The 23,778-nt window shown below is 47.7% G+C and overlaps 9 protein-coding genes across 9 annotated transcripts; 5 read left to right on the top strand and 4 right to left on the bottom strand.

Annotated features, from left to right (window-relative positions):
• Positions 1–331: 331 nt before the first annotated feature.
• T069G_04501 (fungal specific transcription factor domain-containing protein) lies at positions 332–2,408 on the top strand (the record flags this gene model as incomplete). Its single annotated transcript, XM_056171711.1, has 5 exons — positions 332–474; positions 526–828; positions 883–1,308; positions 1,361–1,901; positions 1,971–2,408. 5 exons carry the CDS (start codon positions 332–334, stop codon positions 2,406–2,408), a joined length of 1,851 nt encoding a protein of 616 aa, XP_056028569.1.
• A 1,281-nt stretch (positions 2,409–3,689) lies between these two features.
• On the top strand, positions 3,690–5,725 carry T069G_04500 (amino acid permease domain-containing protein; the record flags this gene model as incomplete). Its single annotated transcript, XM_056171710.1, has 8 exons — positions 3,690–3,836; positions 3,911–4,124; positions 4,207–4,361; positions 4,417–4,766; positions 4,828–5,258; positions 5,320–5,400; positions 5,462–5,539; positions 5,604–5,725. The coding sequence occupies 8 exons, from the start codon at positions 3,690–3,692 to the stop codon at positions 5,723–5,725; spliced, it is 1,578 nt and encodes a 525-aa protein (XP_056028568.1).
• A 572-nt stretch (positions 5,726–6,297) lies between these two features.
• Positions 6,298–7,967, top strand: T069G_04499 (aldehyde dehydrogenase family domain-containing protein; the record flags this gene model as incomplete). The annotated part of the gene is made up of 3 exons (XM_056171709.1): positions 6,298–6,425; positions 6,492–6,691; positions 6,787–7,967. The coding sequence occupies 3 exons, from the start codon at positions 6,298–6,300 to the stop codon at positions 7,965–7,967; spliced, it is 1,509 nt and encodes a 502-aa protein (XP_056028567.1).
• A 162-nt stretch (positions 7,968–8,129) lies between these two features.
• On the bottom strand, positions 8,130–9,500 carry T069G_04498 (glycosyl hydrolases family 28 domain-containing protein; the record flags this gene model as incomplete). Its single annotated transcript, XM_056171708.1, has 1 exon — positions 8,130–9,500. One exon carries the CDS (start codon positions 9,498–9,500, stop codon positions 8,130–8,132), a length of 1,371 nt encoding a protein of 456 aa, XP_056028566.1.
• Positions 9,501–12,271: 2,771 nt separating this feature from the next.
• Positions 12,272–13,981, top strand: T069G_04497 (major facilitator superfamily domain-containing protein; the record flags this gene model as incomplete). Its single annotated transcript, XM_056171707.1, has 4 exons — positions 12,272–12,768; positions 13,020–13,229; positions 13,307–13,745; positions 13,814–13,981. The coding sequence occupies 4 exons, from the start codon at positions 12,272–12,274 to the stop codon at positions 13,979–13,981; spliced, it is 1,314 nt and encodes a 437-aa protein (XP_056028565.1).
• A 187-nt stretch (positions 13,982–14,168) lies between these two features.
• On the bottom strand, positions 14,169–15,922 carry T069G_04496 (cytochrome p450 domain-containing protein; the record flags this gene model as incomplete). The annotated part of the gene is made up of 4 exons (XM_056171706.1): positions 14,169–14,540; positions 14,617–14,939; positions 15,007–15,640; positions 15,704–15,922. 4 exons carry the CDS (start codon positions 15,920–15,922, stop codon positions 14,169–14,171), a joined length of 1,548 nt encoding a protein of 515 aa, XP_056028564.1.
• A 1,610-nt stretch (positions 15,923–17,532) lies between these two features.
• Positions 17,533–18,492, bottom strand: T069G_04495 (uncharacterized protein; the record flags this gene model as incomplete). Its single annotated transcript, XM_056171705.1, has 5 exons — positions 17,533–17,628; positions 17,737–17,931; positions 18,040–18,150; positions 18,232–18,376; positions 18,431–18,492. 5 exons carry the CDS (start codon positions 18,490–18,492, stop codon positions 17,533–17,535), a joined length of 609 nt encoding a protein of 202 aa, XP_056028563.1.
• Positions 18,493–18,888: 396 nt separating this feature from the next.
• T069G_04494 (eukaryotic aspartyl protease domain-containing protein) lies at positions 18,889–20,210 on the top strand (the record flags this gene model as incomplete). Its single annotated transcript, XM_056171704.1, has 3 exons — positions 18,889–19,092; positions 19,145–19,185; positions 19,250–20,210. The coding sequence occupies 3 exons, from the start codon at positions 18,889–18,891 to the stop codon at positions 20,208–20,210; spliced, it is 1,206 nt and encodes a 401-aa protein (XP_056028562.1).
• Positions 20,211–21,576: 1,366 nt separating this feature from the next.
• On the bottom strand, positions 21,577–22,925 carry T069G_04493 (cellulase (glycosyl hydrolase family 5) domain-containing protein; the record flags this gene model as incomplete). Its single annotated transcript, XM_056171703.1, has 2 exons — positions 21,577–22,691; positions 22,751–22,925. 2 exons carry the CDS (start codon positions 22,923–22,925, stop codon positions 21,577–21,579), a joined length of 1,290 nt encoding a protein of 429 aa, XP_056028561.1.
• Between the last annotated feature and the right edge of the window lie 853 nt (positions 22,926–23,778).

The raw sequence follows: 23,778 nt of genomic DNA, 5'->3' as shown, positions 1-23,778 counted from the left end.
GTGTGAGGTCTTTCCTTCGAGATTGATTGCCCAGTAACGTCTTGAGATCGTGATGCGGGGTTGTCAACTTGATATCGGAGCACCACTAATCGTCGTACCGCCTCCTCGGGATCCTCCAAGTTCTACGACTAATCTTGCTTTCGGATTGTCTGGAGTCCGCAAGAGAACTAGCATCTGTATCAGGCCCACAGGCTCCACAGATCCTTGGATGCCATCGTTTTCGCGTCTTGGCTATTGTGTCCCGCGGCTGAGTTGATTGCTCCACCACCAACTGACATATCGGGTCGTCGCGAACCAGCTAGGCTACACGCGTTTGTACATTGCCGTCACCATGAATGCTTGTCTCCCATGTCGAAAAGTAAAGATGAAATGCCGGCAGGGCAGCCAACCGGCTTCTAAATGCGAGCGTTGTGCGCGAAAGTCTCTTGACTGCGTGTTCCAGCAGCACCGTAGAGGCCGGAAGCCTGGGACAAAGTAAGTGAGACATGACTTGCCGCTGAGTTTGGGTTAACGATATGTTTGTAGGATCTCTAAGCGGAATATGCCTGCATTGCCCTCCACGTATGCGGCTGTGAAGAAGACGCCGGACTATAGCGGTGACACTCCCTCGATTGCAGAGAGTGTGCCAGCTGAGGAGCCTGGCAACTTGCAGCCGTCTGGTTTGCTCAATCAGGAGGCAATGAGAGGCAAGTTTTCGTTGCGGCGAATACTAAGTACTACAGACGGCGATGCATTGGAGCCGCCCGAGAGATCATCTCCAAGTCGGCCAGAAGACCCAATTGAGATGGGAATACTAAACCTCTCCATTGCCAAATCCCTTTATGAGAAGTTAGTGATTGCGATTCCCAGAGTGACGCTTCAGAAACTGATGCAAGAGTGTAGTTTCATCATTGTTCTTAATCCGTACATCAGCCAACTTGATCCAAATCTACATACTTTCCTCTATGTGCGCCAGAAGTCATCTTTCCTCTTCACGGCCGTTCTGGCAATGTCCGCAAAGACATTCAACCCTGTCATGTACAATGCGCTATACGACCATGCACAAGGCCTCTACACCGAAAGTTTTCGGAATGGCGCCAAATCAACAGAAATTGTCCAGGCCATCCTCATTCTCACCTACTGGAAGCAGCCACAAGACACGAGAGCTTGGACCTCCTTGGGATATGCTATCCGCATGTGTATGGACATGGGATGGCATAAGTTGACGGCCTATTCCCCAGCTAGCCGTGCTACAGCAGATGAGACAAGGCGACGAGAAATTCGCAATATTGAGAGAACGTGGTTTGTGTTATTTGTATATGACCGAAGGTATGTTTTGATGCACACCTATTACCACGTGGCCAACATTAATATCTTCTAGCATAAGCCTTCAAACGGGACGGCCGTGGATGATTGAGCGAAACGGATTTATAGAGTCAATAGAGGCCTGGTGTGGTGACCCAATCGCGGACCCAAACGACGATTTGCTTGGCGCATTTGTTACCTTGAGACTAATGAGTTCTTCAATATTTTCTCTCCATGCTCCTCACTCTCGACGAGGCGAAAGAGTACCGCTGGAGAATACGGAGGCGCTGCTTTCGCTCAAGAAAGCCAGCATCGAGAGATGGGAGCGCCATTGGATCCAAAACGTGGAACAAAAGCAGTCTTCAGAAGATGAGACGCACAAATTCTTGATACGGTTTTATGGGACGCATTTTCGGCTACAGCTCTTTTCTCTGCCATTACAAGACGTGCTGTCATCAGAATTCTCGGATTCATCTCTCCACTTGGACATAATATGGGCCGCATTTACCGGAGCCATGGACATGCTGAAGTTGATATCGCGTCACTCGGGGCAGCTGTATTTTGCCCAAGATTCGATACACGTCATGACTGCCTATAGCGCGGCTTTCCTTGTCAAGGTATGCTTCCTGACGCTGTGCATTTCCTAGTAATTCGAGATACTAATTGTTGGTATTCGATCCAATTAGCTCCTCTTGTCTGCTCCTGACACTATCGTTCAAGAGATAGAGGCCACGACAATAGATGTCATTCGTACCGCTGCCCAAGCCTTCTCACAACAAGCGACAGCCCCAGGCACAAGTTGTGAGCTGCAAGCAAGATTCCTTCATAATATTGCCACCAAACTTTCCCAGAGAAGAAGGACAGAACAACCGACACCAATCGCGAAATTTTCAAATAGCGATAGGCAGACGTCACTGGATCAAAACGACATCAACTCAACAAGACTTCCCTTTCTACCATTGGAAGTCGGTCAAGCCATGCCCCAGTCTCTTGATCAACCTCTCCCCGAAGTGTTCATTTTTCAGCACACCGACCTTGACCCGTTATTCACAGACGACGGTGCATGGGCCGATATATTATCAAGCGCCGCATTTAATACTCAAAACGGTGTTTTATTAGCCTGATATCAACCTGCCCATCATCAATGGAGCTTTATGCATTGATGAGACTATTGAATACATGTAGCTTTCTCCTATTCACCATTTTTTCTAACTATGAACCCAATATGTCCTATCTATCAAGGATGTAGCGGGACTACAGTTGTTTCAGAATGGCTGAATGTGCGAACGCCCTCCCTGATAATCTTCAGCTGCGAAGGGCAATTTGGATCAGGACACGCTATCAAGGCATCGGTTGTCATCCAGTCATTTGCAGCCGTAACTCTTTGTTTTGCAGGAAGGAGTGGGATAACAGTGGCTATCTCTCATCAGCGTCTTGGACTTTTATATATATACACAAATACGGATGTAAAGACACGAAGCACAGAATGGTGTTTTACCTAGCGAATATATACTGATACCCTGGTTTGGCGGTAAATAGATCATTTCTCCTTGAAGAGTAAAGAAATCCCCTTCTTTTGCCCCACACATGATTCGTTTGCCTGGGGGGCATACAACTTCGACACGAAGGTCGTAAAGTTGAAACGAGTCGTCTTTGGTATCTGTGTGGGCCATGGTGGAATTATTGATGACAGATAAAATGAAATTCAATGCGATAACATATAGAATATCCTCTGAAGTCTCCGGGTTATCAACCACAGCGAAGATGTGACTTATTTACATAGAGCTCCATATTCTATGCCTCACACCAAGGCCTCGTTATCTTGACTAAGAGTGTCGCGTGTGGAGTAAACGCGTACTAGGGCGGTCAGACCGGCGATTCAAACCAGATAGAAAGACGCCGGCGACGGTGTTCAAACGCTCTCTGGTGGCAGATCTCAACTAGCTAATCGATATGAACTATCGGATACCATGGCAGGTTATCAAGTCAATTGCCACGAACGCGCGCATTCGAAGGAACCAACAAAGAAGGCGAGGTGTGGGCGGAGTGCAAGGTGTCGGAATGATATGCGGATGTGATAACGGCGACAAGTATTTGAACAAGATCAAATCCCCTCCAAATGCAACAACGGAAAAAAGACATCCTTGCTCACAAGGGTCTTCATTATCGCTACCGTACGATAGTATTACAAGCCACCACTCCCTGCTGCTTACGACTCGTTTCCGCCGCTCTCAATTTCACGCATGATGTTCACAACTCAACCTTGTTATACTCAGAGCCGTATGTGAGAGAACTCGCGAAAGCGCAGTTTGAATCATCAAAGACATCTTCCGTCCAACCCGACGTACTGTACGGAGTAAACGCACCCGCGTATTCCAAGCCGCCGACCTCTGTCGTACAGCTCAATGGCACTTGAGAAAGACTTGGAGCGCAGTGTCGAAGTTGACACGCCCTCCAATGGAGAAGTTTCTATGATCGCCATAGAGGCTGGGGGCCTCAAGCGGGACCTCAGTTCTCGCCACATCAACATGATTGCTATTGCAGGAATGATCGTATGTTAATGCAGTTTCTCTTGATGAAATCATGGCGATACTTTGTCTCAACGGCTTCTAACCGCGTCGAACAGGGTACCGGTCTTTTCTTAGGGTCAGGACAAGCAATTGCAACCGCGGGCCCAGCTGGGGCACTGCTGGCGTACATCGTAATGGGGTTTGTCACTGCCGGGGTTGCATATACGACGGGAGAGATTACCGCATTCATGCCCGGAACTGGTGGATTTATCCGACATGCAACCAAATTCGTAGAGCCGGCACTTGGTGCGGCCACAGGTTGGAACTTCTGTGAGTTTTCTTGTCACATTCCCATCGTGTTATGTCACTACACAGACGATTTCTTATTCCCAATGCTTACGCGCGGGGTTAGGGTATACCATGGCCATCACTGTGCCTGCAGAGATCAGTGCCGCTGCTACCGTGATTCAATTCTGGAATGACTCTATTAATCCAGGTGTTTGGATCACTATCTTCTTAGTTGTCATCGTCACCCTGAACCTTTGCGGTGTACGTTTATATGGCGAGGTATGATATTATATGCACAAGTTTCAGATACAGCACAGTGTTAACAAGCATCAAGTCCGAAGTCGTTTTCGCATCCTTGAAGATTATGCTCATTCTCGGTCTCATCATCGGTGGCTTGGTGATTGATCTGGGAGGAGCGCCAAATCATGATCGCTTAGGGTTCCGGTATTGGAAGCATCCTGGAGCGTTCAACGAATACATAAAAACTGGATCGGCAGGACGCTTTCTAGCCTTCTGGAAGATTATGCTTACAGCAGCGTTCAGCTACGGCAACATCCAAGTGGTGGCAATCTCCGGGTCGGAAACCCGGGCACCTCGGAAGATCATCCCGGCGGCGACAAAAAAGACGTTTTACAGAGTCTTGCTATTTTACGTTCTTAGCATCTTCATCGTTGGCCTCATTGTGTAAGTTTCCTCTTCAACGTCAACTAGCTTGAATCATATACTCATGTCTGCTCCTAAACAGTCCATACAATGACCCATCTCTTTCCATTTCTACGGGCACAGCTCAGCAGTCTCCCTTTGTTATTGCATTCCAGCGATCCGGCGTTAAAGTCGTTCCGTCAATTATTAATGCCATCGTCTGCACTTCTGCTATTAGCAGTGGCTCGGCTTGCATCTTCATCGCCTCGCGGACACTGTATGGCCTCAGCTGCGATGGACATGCACCCCGAATCTTTCAACGGTGCAATCGATTTGGAACGCCTCACTATGCCATTGGGTTGACTTGCGTTTTGCTGCCTCTTGTTTACCTAAACGTTGCCAATAACACATCTGTGGTATTCGGTTGGTTCGTCAATATCACTACCGTTTCCGGTTTGATCGGCTGGGTAGTCATTGAGGCTACTTATCTACGTTTCTACGCCGGACTCAAAAAGCAAGGCTATTCAAGAGATGGTGAGTTCTATCCGTCTAATGAGCGCTCGTGCATTACGACCCAAGCTAATAACCTATGCAGCACTTCCGTACAAAAGTCCGTTGCAGCCATATGTTTCATGGGCTACTATGTTCGTGGTGAGCCTCGTCATCCTCTTTTCAGGTATGTTATCTCTGGAGTCTGGGGCATGCAGGTTGGCACCAAGTCTTACAAACGCGCCTAGGCTTCGATGTGTTCGTAAAAGGAAATTTTACGGCCGCTGGGTTTTTGACTTGCTATCTTAACGTTTTTATCTTTATTGGTACGTATTATACACAACGCTCCGAGTCTCACCTGCAGAACTCTGGGTTAACATGTCCGCGCAGTTCTATATGTTTTCTTCAAAATATTCTTCAAGTCGAAACTTATTCCCACCTCCGAAATTGACTTTGAGACGGAGTTCTCGTCAATACGAAGAGAAAAGGATGCTGAGGAGGCCACCCAGTAGCCACCTGATCTGTCTTTCAAGAGTTTTGAACTTCTTCCTCAGTCGATAATAATATTCTTTCCTACCTATCCATTATACTTGCCATTCATGAGTAAACGACGAGCGTCTTAGTGCTATCGCCACTTTTGACAATGTCCGTTTCGGTTCTCCCAACTTGTAAGCGCTGCCTGCTTCTATAAGCACAGCAATTACCTAAACATCGCCGCCGCTGGCCATCTTGCTCTCTCGAGTCATTCATTATCCACTGCTCCATTCCACTCCGATTTGAGCCTGCAAATGTCTAGCGGCCGAAAGCGCTCGTCCCTTTATACAGATTGGGTGCTACCCCGCCCTCTTCTGAAACCCACATCGGCGCAGTGGTGGAGATTCTAAGCCGTCGTAGTTTCTAGACACAGTATTTTTGTGAGAATATCAAGGCTTTGTCACGGTTCCTTACAGCGGAGCCACCCGCTCAGCTAGATAATATGTCGTGGGGTTCGTTTTTCTCATGTTATCTGACATGAAATAACCCCTCCTCCCCTTTCTTACAATACCCTCTCTCATCAGAAGCACGATATAGAACCTCTTACAACATGGCTCCTCCCTCAGTCGACCTCACTGCGCCGAATGGCGTTAAATGGAGCCAGCCCACTGGTCTGTTTATTAACAATGACTTTGTTGCATCGTCAAACGGCGAGACAATCGCATCCATCGATCCAGCGTAAGGAAGCAAATGACAGAAGCTGAGGCTTCTATTGCACTGAGTTTTACTAATGCGATCAAACAGCACCGAAGAAGTCATTGTCAGCGTTCAGGCCGCCAGTGCGGAGGATGTAGACAAAGCTGTGAAAGCCGCAAAGGCAGCATTAAAAGATGCTTCCTGGAAGCAGCTGTCAGCTTCTGATCGAGGCCACCTGATGACACGTCTCGCCGACTTGATTGAGGCAAAGAGAGAGCTCTTTGCGACGATTGAGGCATGGGATAATGGTGAGAGATTTCATTGCCTCGGGAAATAATGAGAATTGTTTCTGCACCTTGTCACTCTGTTGCTAGCAAGTAATTGACACTTGCGGTTCATTTAGGTAAAACATATCAAGAAGCACTGGACGTTGATCTTGTCGAAGCTGTGGCTGTGATTCGATACTATGCCGGCTGGGCTGACAAACAGTATGGCCAAACGATAAGCACAACACATCAGAAATTTGCGTACACTCTCCGTCAGCCGATCGGAGTCATTGGACAGATCATTCCCTGGAATTACCCCCTTTCAATGGCTACTTGGAAGTTGGGGCCTGCACTTGCTTGCGGTAACACTGTAGTGCTCAAAGCCGCAGAGCAGACACCACTGAGCATCCTTGTGCTTGGAGAGCTTATCAAGGAGGCTGGATTCCCGCCTGGAGTCGTCAATTTCGTCAATGGATTGGGCAAGGATGCCGGATCTGCCTTGGTGAACCATCCGTTGGTAGACAAGATTGCCTTTACAGGGTCAACGGCGACGGCATCAAGCATCATGGCGGCCGCAGCGAAGACTTTGAAGAATATCACACTCGAAACTGGAGGCAAATCACCGCTTGTTGTATTCAAGGATGCCGATATGGATCAGGCCGTCAAATGGTCTCATTTAGGTATCATGTCCAACCAAGGCCAAATCTGCACTGCTACGTCGCGAATTTTAGTCCAGGATGAAGTGTACGACGACTTTCTAGAAAGATTCGTCGAAACCCTCAAGGCTGTCAGCAAAGTGGGCAGCCAGTGGGAAAAGGATACATACCAGGGCCCCCAGGTATCCAAAGCACAGTATGATAGAGTGCTGGAGTACATTGAAATCGGAAAAAATGAGGGCGCAAAGGTTGCTGCTGGAGGTCACCCTCTCGACATTGAAGGCAAGGGTAAGGGTTTCTTCGTTGCTCCAACAGTGTTTACCGATGTCACCCCTTCAATGAGAGTCTACCGAGAGGAGATTTTTGGACCTGTCGTTGTTATCCTGCGATTCAAAACGGAAGACGAAGCACTGGAGCTGGCAAATAACACATCATATGGTTTGGGGGCCGCCGTCTTCACGACAGACCTGGAAAGAGCTCACCGCATGGCCGCTGAGATTGAATCGGGAATGGTCTGGATCAATAGTAGCCAAGACTGTGATCCGCGCGTGCCATTCGGAGGCGTTAAGCAGAGTGGTATCGGCCGAGAACTCGGAGAGGCGGGTCTTGAAGCTTATTCTCAGATCAAGGCTGTACATGTCAACATGGGGAATCGGCTGTAAAGGTATCGGATTGTTAAATGAAAGAAAGTGTAACAGTAGATCAGCATTAGTATATAGTAGACGTAATTAGACTATATAAATATCGCTTTCGCAACAACTCATCAGCACCATAGGCTGCCAAGACACATTTACAACTTATAACATTATCTTTCAGTTCCCAATTTATTTGTTATCGGGGCCGTGGCCTCCAGTCTCATCCGGGCCCAATTTTGGGGTTTGCGACTCAGTGCATGTAAACCCTTGAGGGTTATTGACGTTGAAGCAGTCCCAGACAGACAACAACTGGTTGGTACCCGCATGAACAACGTTAAAACCCGTCACTTCGAAGTTGTCGCAACCACCGGCTGCAGCGCTGCATTGGAAATACACTGCCTCTGTCACTCCAGAAACGACTGTTCCGCTGACGTTCCTCCATGCGACATCCTCCATCTTGAACAAGGAAGAATCGCAATCTTGGCCGGCGAATCCAGAATAGTTTTCGCATTGCCAAGCGAAGAAGGGCTGCTGCCTTCCGCCAATCAGCTTAACATTCTCAATCGTAATGTTTCGGGCGACACCGTATCCGCCACCGCCGCCGTTTGGAGGGTAGCCTCGCGAGATTCCCGCCCACGTCTTTAGGTAAGAAACGTGAGCAGTATTTTTGAGAGTGATGTTTCTGGCATAAAAGTTCTCCAGGTACTCATACTGGTGATTATATTGCCCCATAGATCCAATAGCAAAACCCTGGCCATTCTCGAAATAACTGTCGTAAACAGCAATGTTACTCGAGTTCATCTTGAGAGCGATGGCATCGTCACCATTGGAGACTGTCCATCTCCTGAACGTTATGCTATCAGAGAAGATGGTATCGCAGCCATCAGTGTTGAGTGTGCTCCATTGACTTGTCGACGTGCTATTGACGTAGATGTCGTCGAGATCCACGTGTTGCGAGTAGGTAATCGCCATTGTCCACATCTGACTCTGGACAAAGCGTAATCTTCTGATAACCGAGTTTGTGAGAGTGCGAAAGTTGATGTTCATTGGCCTATGAGCCAAATTTCCTTGGCTCTTAGCCCAGTCGTACCATACTTGACCGTTGCCATCGAGAGTACCGACGCCCCAGCCATCCCAAACCACGTTGTTGCCTCCAAAATACCAGACCGTACTCTGGTTTTGGAAACCAACGGGCATAGATACTGAGAGCCAATAGTCGATGTCCGTACTCCAGAGGAAGCGGCCAAATTGATGGATGACAACATTATGGAGATCCAAAGTGGTCATGTTGGTCTGAATGTTGTAAACAGGACCAGGAAATATAACAAAGCTGTTGGAATTGCACCGGTTGTTCAGCGCATCCATGATAGCTGGAGCGTCATCGCCGCCATTGGCATCTGGTCGTACATAGCAGAAGTGACGATTTTGGGCTGCGGCTTGATTTGCCCAATAAGCTTCTGATTGGGCTGCATTTGCATCTCTGCTCATAACATCATGAGGCAACGAAGACAGCGCGAGGGCGGGCAGTGCCGCTAGAATGAGACTTGATAAAGAAACCATCGTGTAGACAAAAGCATTCAACACCAAACGACCGGGTATCAGCAGGCGGTAAATATGATGAAGAAAATCTGACTGCCTCCAGTCCAGTGACGGTTGTATTTTCACCAACGCCTGGGAGACCAAACTGTCTTTTTAAGACAGCGGCATGCCTCCTTTTTGTATGTCTCTGGGCTTTCATACCGACCTGCACCAATAATAGAGCTGTGGGCTTTTTGCACATGGCTTTACCATGTGCGGCCGATGCTACCAAGCCAATTCTGAAAGCAGTTCAGCAACATTTCCTTGCGTCACAGCTCAGATTAAACCCCTCTTTGCTTTTCATTCGCACATCTACCGAGAACAGGTCTGCGCTAAGTCAAATCATGCAAATATAGCCGCAGCCATAGATGAATATCCAAGACAGAAGTAGCAGACACTGAGCGGGCTGAGCGTGATCTGGGGATACAAGGGCGGTCCAATGGCGAATCAAGCCACAGGAACCCTTGCTAAAAGATGCTACGCCAAGGCTTTTTGGATGTTCTCCCTTCAGGATAGGGTGTGGATCTACCACTTGGCCTCCCTACAGTAGAAATGCCTACCATTGTGTTTGCCGATCCAATCGGGAGCTGAGGTGACGTCGTGAAAGGCTTGCCATGCCGTGAGGCACTACACCGTCTCGGATATAATGGCACTCTCACGGTCATCGGCCGAATCCATCTCCTCCATAGATGGCTTCAATTCTGAAAGACTCGGAAGCCTAATGCTCAACGGTACGACTACCACCTAGCGCAATCGCCGCCGCTAGTTCTTCCCAGGAATACCCCAGGTTTTGCTGCCCACCACTTCGGGATATGAATAGCACGAGACCTTAGTATGGCATGGGTAGGCAGAGCAGAGCAGTAAAGAGGCAATCAATGGCATACACTTTGTATTTCGCCCGTTTGAAGCAGAAGGTGGAACATATCCGGATCATCGGCTTCTGGATCATACAGTATGTATGACATGTTTTCCAAGCTAAGTCTTAGTGCATATCACATCACACCAACAAATATCACATTAAATGAGTCGAGGTCAAAAGCTTCCCTTTGAGCTGGATCTAGAACTCTGGAAAAGCAAGACATCAGGTCAGTCGGCTGCTGGTGGGGTAAGGGTGTGTAGGTTTTAGATCCACAGCAGCGTCACACATACCAATACTACCGCCAAATTAATGGGCTGTTGGTTGTACATTCTGCTATGTTGGGGTTACATGTATGTAAGAGGCTTTTCGGCCAATGCTCGATGTTATATCCGGTCCGAGACATGCCCATGCTCACGGTATTGGAATTTTAATTTATTGAAAGTATGGTCGTGCAGTATGAACAAAGTTATATATCGATCTCTTTTTTCGAGCCCAGCTTATAAGCCTAAATTTTGTGGCTGCATGATTTGTAGGCAGCAGAGGAAGAAAATGCAAGGAGAATTGCAAGGGAAACGCTTCTAGTTCGTATTAGAAAGAAGAAAATCCCCCGATATGCCACGGCCCCGCCTCGTGCAGCCGTTTGGCGTATCGCAACACTATAAATGCGTACGGTTGTTTATTAGAAGATTAGCCGCTCGCAGGGGTAAAAGAGGAGTCTATGACGTTCTTCTTCTTAAGATTTTAGAGTTCAATGTTCTCATGATGCCTAGCAGTCACTCGCGTCAGTATTGGCCGATTACAACCTGCTCATCATCAAGTTTACATGCAGCAACAGACATGTGACAAACTGTTTATATACGGCAACAGTTACCTGCCTATTTCATGGCAATACACAATGTCCGGCCTTGATTTTGGGTGTCCATGACTTGGGCACATGATGGTTCATTGGTCATCATTGTGACACGAACGATTCACGGACAGTCAAGTTCAGGCTCGCTAGGTACGGAAATAGAGTAAAGATCAGCGTGCGGGGTGGTACAGTAAAGCAACCATGCTGTTATGTATGTTCAATAAATATCCGTAGGCTTCTATCTAGAATACAAAACAACGAAAGTCGTTTCCAATATCCAAAATTGGCAGTATGTGTGGGGAGAATGAAGTTGATCCAGGCCCAGGAATATGAGTGGACTACGGCTTAGACACATCACGGAATCCGGGGTGCCGAGTGCCTCGATGTCTCAAAATACCTACCATCTCCCCTATGCATTATGTGGGGCAGAAGCGCCGTTCTGAGTACATTGAGATTACTGCTGAACCAAAGTAAATGAGCATGAAACATCCCGATGCCCGTGACTCAAGTGCATGAAAAGCTCTCGTATTCCAGCGGCAATTCTGCTTTGTACACTCAGCCCCTCATTGCATCTGGCTTTTTTACGCTACGGGCCGAAGGGGAAAAAGGATCCGTATACGGAGTAGGTATGCATGATTTAATATGAGTTATGCGCTCCATGTGTAATACCATACCGACGCAAGATCGTGGTAAGCATAACAAGGCTTCAAATCACCTAAGGACACCACTGTTACGGAACAACTTCACTACAAACAAACAGAAGAAGGAAAAAGAAAAGAAAAGAACAGCGCCACAGTATATATTGAGTGAAGACAACGCCTTCCGAGGACAAGCAGATACCCCACCCGTAGGCTTGCATGATTGGAGAGAAAAAGAGAAGAATCTTAGGGTATTAGTAGAGAATGAAGTATTACTCATATCAAAATTTGCAGCGGCGGTTTGGTATCTCATGATGAGGGCTTGTTTCGCATAGTTACTAGGATATTCCACGACCTCAATGAGGCTATCATCATCCTCCTCTTCTTGTCAGTGGCATAGCTAACAATGACTTCAACAACGACTGCAATTGAGCTTGGTACTGGCTCAGCTCCAAGTCCGACATGGAGTTTGCGAAATTCCAGCCTTAAGGAGACCCAACCATCCAAGACATTCACCGTTACCGACCACGTCCTCGAAGCCTCGCGAGAGGCCGACTCAACGGCCCCGGAAGGCGGGTACGGCTGGGTGATTGTAGCCAGTGGCTTCATTCTACTATGGTGGTCCCTCGGCACAACATATGCTTGGGGCGTGATGCAGACCGCCCTGGTCGCCGATGGCCTGGCCGATTCCGCCGTGCTCTCCTTCGTCGGGTCGTTGCAGGCGGCGTTGATCTCAGCTCTGGCAATTTCTAATTCCTTCGTCGTGCGAAAGACGGGAGTCCGTGCTGCGGCAATGCTAGGTGCAGCTTGCATGGGTGGGAGCGAGATCCTCAGCAGCTTCACGGTTAAGAATGTTGGGGCGCTGTTTTTCACTTCTGGAATATTGATGGGAATAGGTGTCAGGTGAGCAAAAATACAATGGAATAACGATGATCTTTCTTCCCCTTGTGTTCCTTTTCGCCAATGCTAGTCGTGGAGGTTAAAGTACGATTGCTAACAGGGAGAGCACTGTAGTCTTTGTTTTGCGGTAGGCAACTCTCAGCTTCCACCATATTTACATGGATGCTTCGTGTAATGCATCCAACGCAGAGTATCCTGCAGCTAACCTTGAATACGAGCCAGGTCATTTCAACAGTCCCATCACAATATTTCAGCACCAGACGAGGGCTGGCCAACGGCTTCATGTTCGCCGGAAGCGGTTTCGGAGGTGCTGCAATCAGCTTTGCGTTGGATTCGTTGATCCAAAAGCTAGGTGTTGCGTGGGCATATCGCATCCTTGGCCTCATGACCCTTTCGACGGGTCTTCCGGCCGCGTGGCTCATGAAGGAGAGGATCCCAGTTGAGAGGCGGCAGTTTATTGAGTGGTAAGTCAAGAAGAAGTGAGAGAGCCATGTTTGGGATCATTCCACTGATCAAAACTCAATTTTTGTCTCTCTTGTAGGAAATTGTTCAAATCTCCCACATTTGTGCTCATCTTCGTAGGGAGTGCAATTGGGACCTTTCCCCTGTTTGTTCCACCATTTTTCATTCCGTTATACATGAGATCACTGGGCTTCTCTACAAACGCCGGCGCCGGCTTGGTTGCGGGTTTCAGTCTATCTTCCGCGGCTGGCCGTATTATATCTGGCTTTGCATCTGATAAAGTCGGCTCCATCAACACTGTACTCGCGTCTCTGGTCTTGACCGCTGTCACTATGCTGGCAATTTGGCCAACGTCCACAACGCTGGGGCCACTGATCGCCTTTGTCATTATAAACGGCGCTGCAAATGGAGCTTTCTTCTCCACGATGCCGACTGCCATTAGCAAAGTTTTTGGGAGTGCCAGAGTGGCTGTTGCTATGAGCATGGTGGTGACTGGCTGGGTTGGTGGTTATCTCATGGTAAGCGACTCGAACGAACATTCTTACCCTTCGTACGGATTAAAGACTAACATTCATCTTGCCTATAGGGGGCTCCAATTGCAGGCTACATTCTAGAGGGCTTCGGGGGTGTCGATGGCGGTTTGCACGCATACAGACCGGCCATGTTTTATGCAGGCGCACTTGCGCTTGCTTCTGGAGTCTTCATCTTGGGCGCTCGATTTTGCATCAACAGGTCTCTTCTGGCTGTTGTATAAAATTTAGAGTAGAGCATATGTGATAGTTTCGGCGTAGGTCACACTCAGGCAGGCAAAAGTTAATAGACTTGGAAAAGATAATAGAGTAACATTGTTGCAATCTGGATAATCTTTTCTATCCTAATTTTACCAATACAAATAATATTACAAATACCATCTACTCAACTCAACAATAGATTAAAATAATTTACAGATGTTTGGTCCTTTCTTCTGCCTCGGTGATCCATTGTCTAGTCTTGGCTTCATCTCGCGGCTTCAGCCCAATCTTAAATGGTTTGGGATCAGTTGTTAATGAGGTGGGTGTGCCATTGCAATCAATAGGGTGAATGACTGGAGCTTCAGTGGAATCTTTCGTGGGGGTTATCTGGAAGCTCGTAATGAGACGAATATATGCCGTATATAGCTCTCGGTTGGCGAGGTGAGATCCCGCGCACATTCGAGATCCCGCTCCATATGCGTAGTGAGGTGTACCAATCTCTTTATCCTCTAAGAACCGCTCAGGGAGGAATTGATCTGGAAGTTTGAATCGATTATCGTCATAATCGGCTGCGTATGCATTCTATATAAATTGTTAGCATCTCATCATTCAGCTCGGATACATCACAGCGGCTGTGATGTGAGCCAACATTACTAACCATGAAGAAAGTCGTTCCGGCGGGTACGATAGCGCCCTCGTAGGGGATATCTTTGATGTTGACGCGGGGGAGGCAAATTGGAATGACAGTCCAAAACCGAAGGGTCTCCTTGACGAGAGCGGTGATATAGGGTACCTTTTCCTCAACAAGACATTTTTCCCAGGCATCTCCATTGGGATAAACCTCTTGGATAGCTTCGAGGGCTTTGGCCTGGATACTCTGGCCATGTTCAGTGGAAAGATACGCCATGCCCATAATGATGTTTCCAGGTACTGTATCTAACCCAGCAGATACCATTGTCAAGCAAATGGACTTCAGTTCGGCTACAAAATCACGAAATTTAGTCCAAACAACATTCATCGGTAAATGATAGCGAAATGATATACTGACCTTCATTGAGCTTTGCTTCTGGGTCCTTGAGAATATTTCCCGTAATGCATGGCTTATCGGTACCTTGCGCAATTCTCTCCTTCAAATCATTAAGCATGTCGCCCAGGTATTTGTCACGTCGTAGGCGATACTCTTCCGCTTTAGTGTTTGTCTTGCCAAACATGCGCATCAGTGGTATGTAATCTTGCCAGTTATTGCTCGTGGATCTGAAATTAGAGATTTCACGCTCCACATGTGTGATTTCCGTCAGAAGCTCGCTGGTGACGTTGCCCTCAATGCGGAATCCATAGTTCAAGGTCAGTGAGGTGTTGAGCGCAAACCGCGACATGTACGGACTGGGATCCACATCTTGTGAGCCTCCCATGCAGTCGTTTAGCAGTTCTTTAATACTCATCATTGATTCAAGATCAAGGATGGGCATGTAAGACTGAACGGCAGGGCGGTTCAATGCCGTGGCGGCTGCCTTGCGGCGTCGTTTGCAAGACTCATCCCAGGGGGAAGTACCGATTGTAAAACCTTGGGATGAGGAGACGACAGAATGAAATGTATGAAAGGTTGGGCGAGAAATGAGAGATGACTGATGGGTGATCCAGAAATGCTTCACTGCGTCATAAGAGTTGACGAAGACAATTCGCTTAGAACCTGGTCAGCGCTTTGTTCTCTCAACCTTTAGTGCAAAAAGAAAGAAAGAACATACCCTATTTCCGAGGCGAGCCTGAAAGACAGGTCCATATTTGGATGCCCATTTCTTCGCGACTCGAGCGTGATCAACGCCCAGCTGGAGTAGGTTGCCAAAGAGGGGGATACCGGGAATCTCAGGGATGCCTTTGACTTTCGGTGTATCGGTGGCATTGAGTATCTTGAGAACAACAAAGACGGCAGCAATAATTGCTATACCCAAAATTTGATACGCCATGTCTAGCTGCAAAGCGATTTTTCTTGGCGATACCTAGTAGGAAATAGCTTCTTTTATGTCCCTTCACCTCCTACAATCTCGCTTTTGTCCAAGGGAAGCAACGACTCTATTCAATCCATCTAAAAGCAAAAACAGAGCAGGTGCAAGAGCGCTACTTATACGTCTGCAATAGGGGAAAATTCGAGGAGCACCGGTATTCTGAAGCCTGTTGTATGAATGATGTCGGCAAATACGCTTCTCATGACTGGCTCGTCATAGCATGAGGGGCAATAGGTGAGGGCCGTGAGGCGGATAATGCGGGGAAGAGGGTCATTGCTTCTGAGTAATCTACAAGAAGAGAGATCGAGAGAGATGATTCCGGCTCCGGTTCCGGTTCCGATTCCGGGTAAAAGTTCAACTTTTATACTTTACAGACGATTTGTCTTATATGCCAATGATTTGATCAGAAGCATATACCTAGAGAGTTGTTCTTTTCATTGAATTGAATATATCTATCTTTGCCGAGGCAAGTCTCAATTTTGTAAAACCTGGCCGAACGTCATTCTCTATTCTGGGTCTCAGGTGGCTAAGACGATACGCTAAAACTGTATTACAAAAGAGGTGCATGTACTGTCTCTAAAGTCAAATCATACCCTATAACATGGGAATGCTTCACAAATTCATGATTCTTATCAACTATCCAACATATTTCCGTGAGTTACATACACTGGCATGTTCTGCCAATGTTAATGAATTGGTTCATCATATAGCATATTGGTGGTTTGTGCCTGCAACGTAAGGATGATGATGTTTCCGTCATACATGCCTGTTGATTAACTAAAGTGCACCGTATCTTGCTCTTGCAGTAACACCAAGGTCGTAGCATTTCTTCAAGCATAATACTTGAAAGGCTGCGCCCAGCGTAAGAAGAAGTTCAATTATTGCCACAATCTTCAAATCCACATCAATAATCCGTGATAAATCGCAGACGCGATTTCACCATTCTGAATAATGAATCGCGAAGTTGCAAATTGGCGTGAATACATATACATGTCGTCACCAAAGGCATAGCTGACATCTCTCCTAGAGAAACCGAGAATTAGTGGCTGTCTGCAGCTCAGACGTAGGTTCAGTTAACATCAAATGGAATCCATCCATCTTACAGGAGATGCCGCCTAGATATGAGCGTTAGATTGCGCATTCTTTCAGCTCACTCTAACCGCAGCGTACGTAGAGAATGGTCTATCAGCAGCCCAACTTGGGCATGTGTATTTGCAGTTAATGCGCAAAGCCTATATTCTATCTGTATAATGCCATGCTAGATAATCTCGTGCAGCAGGTGAAAATGAGTGCAGAGGACCAACCCATTTACCGCTGGATGACTGCGGAAGTGGTATCATCAGGTGGTACCGTCAGCGCTATGGACTCATGCTATTCTATTTGACGTTTATTGCCATGGGCAAATGTATCAGCCGAAATGCACAATCTCTACGAATCCAACAAACAAAAAGAACAAAGAAAAGACAAAGCCGTTTAATACACAGATCCAAATATAGTCTCCGGTCCGGTTGATCGGTCATACTTGGAAGCGGTAGGATGGGCAGAACTTTTTGTCTTAGTGACTTTACGGCTTACTTTGCCGCTGCTCGCTCAGCCAAATAACCCTGGACATTAGGGCGGACAAGGATGGCCTCTCGCAATTTCTTCAATGGCTCTGACAATGCGTCCTGTTGATGTTGTCCGCATTAGTGAAACAGATTCGGATAAGTGAGTTTTGTACAGAGTACAAGACACCAAAGATGGAGTAAGAAAGGAAATCGTAAAGCGTGACTTACAGGACCGTGACCAATGGCCTCATCGTTGTCGAGGGCCTGGAAGACAGCAAAGTCGACATAGCTCGGCTTGTTGCCCAAAAGATATGGGCCACTGGCATCCCGAGAGTAGAAATCGGTGAAGAGATCTTGGAACTTCTTGACATGAGTGTCCTGGTAATCCGAGGCCTTGGCGGTCAATTGGGAAACCCAGCCAGTCTAGTACTGTGGTCAGCGGAGACAATTCATCCATGGAATGATACGAGTGGTGGGAAGGTAGATGATGGAGGGTCAGCCGGTTTCAGCGGCACGAGTGATTGTACTTACCCGCCAATCATTGTAGATGTCAGCTACGGCATCGACAAGATACTTTTCGTAGTTTGACTCGCCATCATAAGCGCCGGCACGGCGGGAGAGATACCGAAGGATGGCGAGATGCTGGAGATAATTGTTAAACACAGTTGACCAAGCGGGCAGTGGTCAGGTCCAAAGCGACCGCGGGCGCAATGTGACGCGTACCTGATACAGCCTCTGCCCATCAATTTCCAAGATGGGTAGTGTGCCGGTCAAACTAACGCCTGTAGCCTTGTTGATGGATGGCCATGTATCGTCGTAGACATAGAACTTGTTCTCGTATTCGATGTTCAGCTCTCTCAGGAACAACCTGGTTCATGGATCAGCATTCGTAATCTCTGGGCTGTGCACCAGGCACAATTACCGGACAATTTCCCCACGGCCGAGGTTTCCCAAGCTAAAGTAATGGAGGACAGGAGTCGACATGACGACGAAGGCAGAAAAGAGGATGTTTACAGTTTGGGGAAATGCACAAAGAATGAAAGATGCAGTTTAGGCAAAAGCTAGTAAAAAAAAACCCGCCAACGGAATCGTCTATATATATATTCAAAAGATTGGACGGGTGTCAACTATTGCCTCTAGTGATTAATAATAATGCAATTGGAGTAAGCTGATCAACAATATGTCGCAGTGGCAGTGACGCGAGCCAGCATTAATGTCCTGGGTTACGAAGCAGGGAGTTAGCCAATTCGACCGGCTATGTTGACATCAAGAAGTATTTTAACTTGACATGTCCTCATCAAGTAATTAACGCCACAGGAGATCTAGTTTCCGACTCAACAAAGTATCCGAAAACTGTCACATTCTTCGCCTCAATCAACCATGAGGGGCCCTCTCTCCGCAATTCTCTTGGCCATGACTCTGCTCCCCACCGGAGCTTTGTCACAGAGTGGAAACTTCCGCTCTCCAGCCATATTGCCGCTAAAGGCTCGAGTGCGGCAGGCCGAGAGTTATCAGCGGCGAAAGCGGCAAACGCCCAACATCTCGGAGCCGCTGAGTAATTGGTATAGCGGTACAGATTTGCAGGCAAGTTTAGGGTATCTCCGGGCAACATTTGAAGCTAATCAATGGTATAAAGTGGTACGGGGAACTAAATGTTGGGACGCCGCCGCAAACTCTGTAATTATATCCTTTACAATTGCCAACACAATTCATGTTTGCTGATTCCAATTTCTCTCTATAGTACTGTAGTGTTTGATACCGGCTCATCGGATGTCGTGATTCCATCCACACAATGCGACGCAAACCCTGGATGCACCGGACTGCAACATCGATTCGCCCCGGAAAAATCGGAGACGTTTACTTCCCTTAATGGTTCATTCCGAATCTCATATTCTACAGGAACCGGCGTCGCAGCTTCAGGCAATGTCGAGATTGAAGGTGTGATCTCGCGAGATGTGATTTCTGTCGCAGGTCTCCAACTCCAAGACTTCCAGTTTGGTCTTATTACAAACCAGTCGGCCGCGCTTGGCGTTGATCCGTTTGACGGAATCGTGGGTATGGGATTTTCATCCGGCCTGACCACTGGCCCACATACATTTATCGGCGGCGTAAATGGCAGTGGACAGATCCCTCAAGCTGTTTATGGTCTCTACTTGACGCCGCAGTCCGTAGGGCATGCGGAAATCAGCCTCGGCGGCGTGGATAGCTCAAAGTTGGTCAGCGAGATCAACTACATCCCGGTGTTTCCAGCGACGGGGCAATTCAACGGGACTTTCGAAAAAGTCTATGTTGACAATACGATCACCAATGTGTCCTCTAACTATGCCATCTACGATTCCGGCACAGCGAATATTGTTGCTCCCAAAAATGATGCTGAGGAGATTTATGCAATGATTTCTCCGGATATTAAGCCCGTCGATACAGCGGGAACATACGGGATACCTTGTTCAAAGCTGAAGGATATCAAGTCGTCAATTTCTTTCATTATTGGAGGCCGCAATTATACAATTCCTTCCCAGGAGCTCAGCGTTGGGCCAATCTCAGACCAGCCAGAGATCTGCCAGACGCTTATCAACAGTAGTGGTGATGATGAAGCGAAAAGCTTGTGGGTAATTGGTGGCAGCTTGCTAAAGTACTATTATACAGTTTGGGACATAGAAAATGTCCGGTTCGGGCTTGCTCAGACTTTGCATTCGCCTTAGAGCGTGGCGCAATATATGGACTCAAAGGACGGAAGTTCTGCGATGTTTCATGCTCCCTAGTTTACCTCTGGGGTGCGGATTATGCAGAGATACTACCATGGGCATATCGCTGTTGATTTATGCAGAGCTTGAATGTCTAGGGCTGGATAGGCTGCATCCAACCTTTCCAAACATGCGCTATCAGCTCAAGCAATTATTGACCTTGACTACAGGATAGAAGTTAATAGAATATATATATTCTAAATGGTTGATGGCCTACCATCCTACGGGTTTGGTAGCGTGTCACTGAGACGAACGTGATTCAAGAAAACGCTCGCGCATAATTGATCTAGGTCACAGCCAGCCCAATAGTCATTAAGCAGCAACAGGCTGCTGCATAATGTTGTAAATGAAGTCGTTGGCTTTAGTACAAATGCCAGGGTGAGATTGTGAAGGGATGCATATGCATGGGCCAGTATCAAGAACTTATATTGTAACGTCTTGTCAGCCTTGGGATGCTTCTGCAAACGAAAAAAAAAGCCGAGCATGCCAAAAACAAGAAGGAGCATCTAGTGATGCAAGAAAAGTATGTTAAGGGGAGCTGAAAAGAGATACTGATGGGACCTTCATATGAGAGCACGTCGTAAATGAGCTGGGCAGCCAGCGTCCGTCAAGGAACAGGGAACAGGCGTTATAGAGAGCAACAAATCGGGCCGTGAAATTAGATACTACAGTGGCTGAACTAACTCGACCCAAATCACTACTACAGTGGTCTTACTCGTACACCAATACTAGTGATAATGATTCCATATCAACAATGTTCACATTGAATCATCTACATTCATATTGACTCATTTATATTCATAGTGGTATTCAATTTTACTCATTCATTAACGGGCTGCAGAAAATTACTTGCAATAATACATGGGCAGTCTGTGTGCGTACATGTCGATGCCACACAAACGAGAGTGCAAGGAATCCCTCAGGTCAAATTGAGTTCCCTATCCTTTGTTTTGTGACATTGAAGAATGGAAGAATATCTCGCGTACATATTGACCGCATATGAAAGAGCATTGCATCATTACCAAGTAGAAGCATTATAAGGCTCGATATGATGATCACGCAGTTGCTTGGAGAAAATGCCAGTTTCGTTGCGTATCATTCAGTGTACTACTTTTAACCCCTTAGAAGGATGTTTAGCTCATTTATTCATGTGACGAAGTTCGTAATACGACAATAGGATGATAGATACTGAGAACACATTATATGTAAATTAAAGTTGGCTAGGTAGTGTTCAGGTCTAATAAAAGTATGTCCATCGAGAAAATATACAAGTTTGAAGTGGTATGTAATAAGTGATGCTGGTCGTTGAGCAATCACTCGTGATTTACCTGAATCCAGCGCAGACGTCCTGGTAAACGTTCTGCTGTAGGGCAGCGGCGTTAGTTGGGATGTAGTTGAGGTAGGTAGCATAAGAGTAGGTCCATCGGGGGTCGTTCAGCTCGGTCTTCCAGGTCCAGTAGATCCATCCGTCCATTCCGGGGGACTCATACAGCTGCTGCTGAGCTGTGAAGAACTTGGTGAAGAAGTTTCCGTCATGCCAGTCGGCACCAGAAGTCATGCTCCACTCGCCAGTGATAGCAAAGTCCTGGCCGTTGACGACACGAGAGTCAGTGCAGGCACTGTGCATGAGAGAGTACTGGTCGCCAGTGTTCTGGAGGGCAAAGCCAATGTAGTTGTGGTCGTCAAAGCCAACCATGGGGTCGTTCTTGACGGCGGCGTTGCTGCGAGGATCACCAGAATCCCACTTGCTGGACATGAACTGCACGTGCAGCTTCTTGTTGCTTGGGACGTTCAGCGCAGCCTCGGCGTCACGAACAGCCTTGAGGGCGCCGGGGTAGTAGGTCTGGACCATGCTTGGGTCCTGGCCAGGAGCAGGGTAGCGACCACCTCCATCGTGTCTGGAGACAGGCTCGTTGAGAACCTCAATCATACCAACAGTCGAGTAGGCAGGGTTGGTGTGGATGCGGTTTGTCATCCAAGACAGCCACTTCTCAGCACGACCATAGTCGTAGGTGTTGTAGAAACCGGCGGGGTTGGGGTTCTGGCCGGTGAAGGCGTCCTGTTGCTGACCACCAGGGGCACCGTGAAGATCAATGATGACGTAGATTCCGAGATCAGCGGCCTTCTGAACGACAGCATCAAGATACGGAAGCTGGAGGTTGCCATCAGCAAATGGCTCGCTAGCCGTGTCGACAATGGCGTTGTAGGACCAGTAGCCGATGGGGATACGGATAGTGTTCAAGCCGACATCGTGAACAGACTGAACGGTGGCGGGGTTAATCCAGTCCCTGTAGTGGTTCTGGAACTTGGTGTTTCCGGTAGCACGCTTGCTGCCCATGTAGTTGTTGCGCATGCAATCGAACTCAGAAGCAGCACCGTTGCAGCCCATGTTGTTGTTCCACTCATTGGACATCATCCATGGCTCGCTGATAAGCCATCCTTAATCGATCTATTAGCCTGACTGCCTAAATCTTCCAGAAAATAGGACATTCACTTACCACCGAAGTTGACACCACGGATCTTGGTGATACCAGAAGCAAGGGCAGGCTCAAAGCGCTTGCCAAGCTCCTCAAAACGAGCGGTCTGGTTGAAGGCCTTCAGGTCGCGGTCTTGAGGCAGCCAGGCAAAGGCGGTGCCGGCGAGAATAGCCGGAGCAACGATGGAGTACTTCATCTTGATGGTAGCTGTAGGAATTGTCCAAGAGTTGTCGGTGATGATAATAGAAACTTCGTCCTACTTGTCAGGAAACATACAGACTTATATACAGACTTAAATTGAGCCTTATTGAGCCTTATTTACAAGCTTGACTGTTTCGTGGTAAACATTCGGAGTACATGCCACGAGGACTATTCATGATGGCCTGGTACCTACCGTACGCATCTGCTTACGCTGTATGATGCGGTATTGCATTAAAATTGCCGGTCCTGGTGTCTGTACCAAAACACAACGCCGGCCCGATTCGCGCCACATCCCTATTAATTCGCAACTCGTCCAAGCCGTGCTAGCCGGAATAAGAATCTGATTATGCTTACTGTAGCAGATAGCTTGAAAATTGAGTGGATCTTGTCCTCTAATTCGGCACCATTTCTCACTCGCATGCAACTTGTGCCCACCAGAGGTGCTACTGGAGGTGCTAGCTCCTACTCAAGGGGGTTGCCAATTTTAACAGTCCTTGACGCATGATAATCAACCAGCTGTCAGTGCGGCGGCCAACTGCTACATCGCCAGGCAATCGCTACGAGCGGCAGTCCGCTCCCCCCGCCCAAGTTCCCAGGGCTGTCGTCCGCTGTAGCATGCAGGGTGGACCAATCTCAGGTCCAGGATCGGGGAATATCGACAGCTGTAGGAGCTCTGTGGATCACGGCCATCACATCTGACGTCTTGAGCCGCTGTACTCGGTAATCCGCGCGACTACTAATCTAAAAAGGGGGTTTGGCACAGCCTACTCTCTCTGTACTTGTACAACCTATTATCCCCCCCCCTACCCTGATTTTGCTGCGGTTAAAAGCGTCCTCCGGATATACGG

Source organism: Trichoderma breve, chromosome 3 (assembly GCF_028502605.1).
Source record: "Trichoderma breve strain T069 chromosome 3, whole genome shotgun sequence".
NCBI lineage: Eukaryota > Fungi > Ascomycota > Sordariomycetes > Hypocreales > Hypocreaceae > Trichoderma > Trichoderma breve.
Note: the sequence above shows the minus strand (reverse complement) of the source record. Positions and strands in the feature narration are given on the sequence as shown.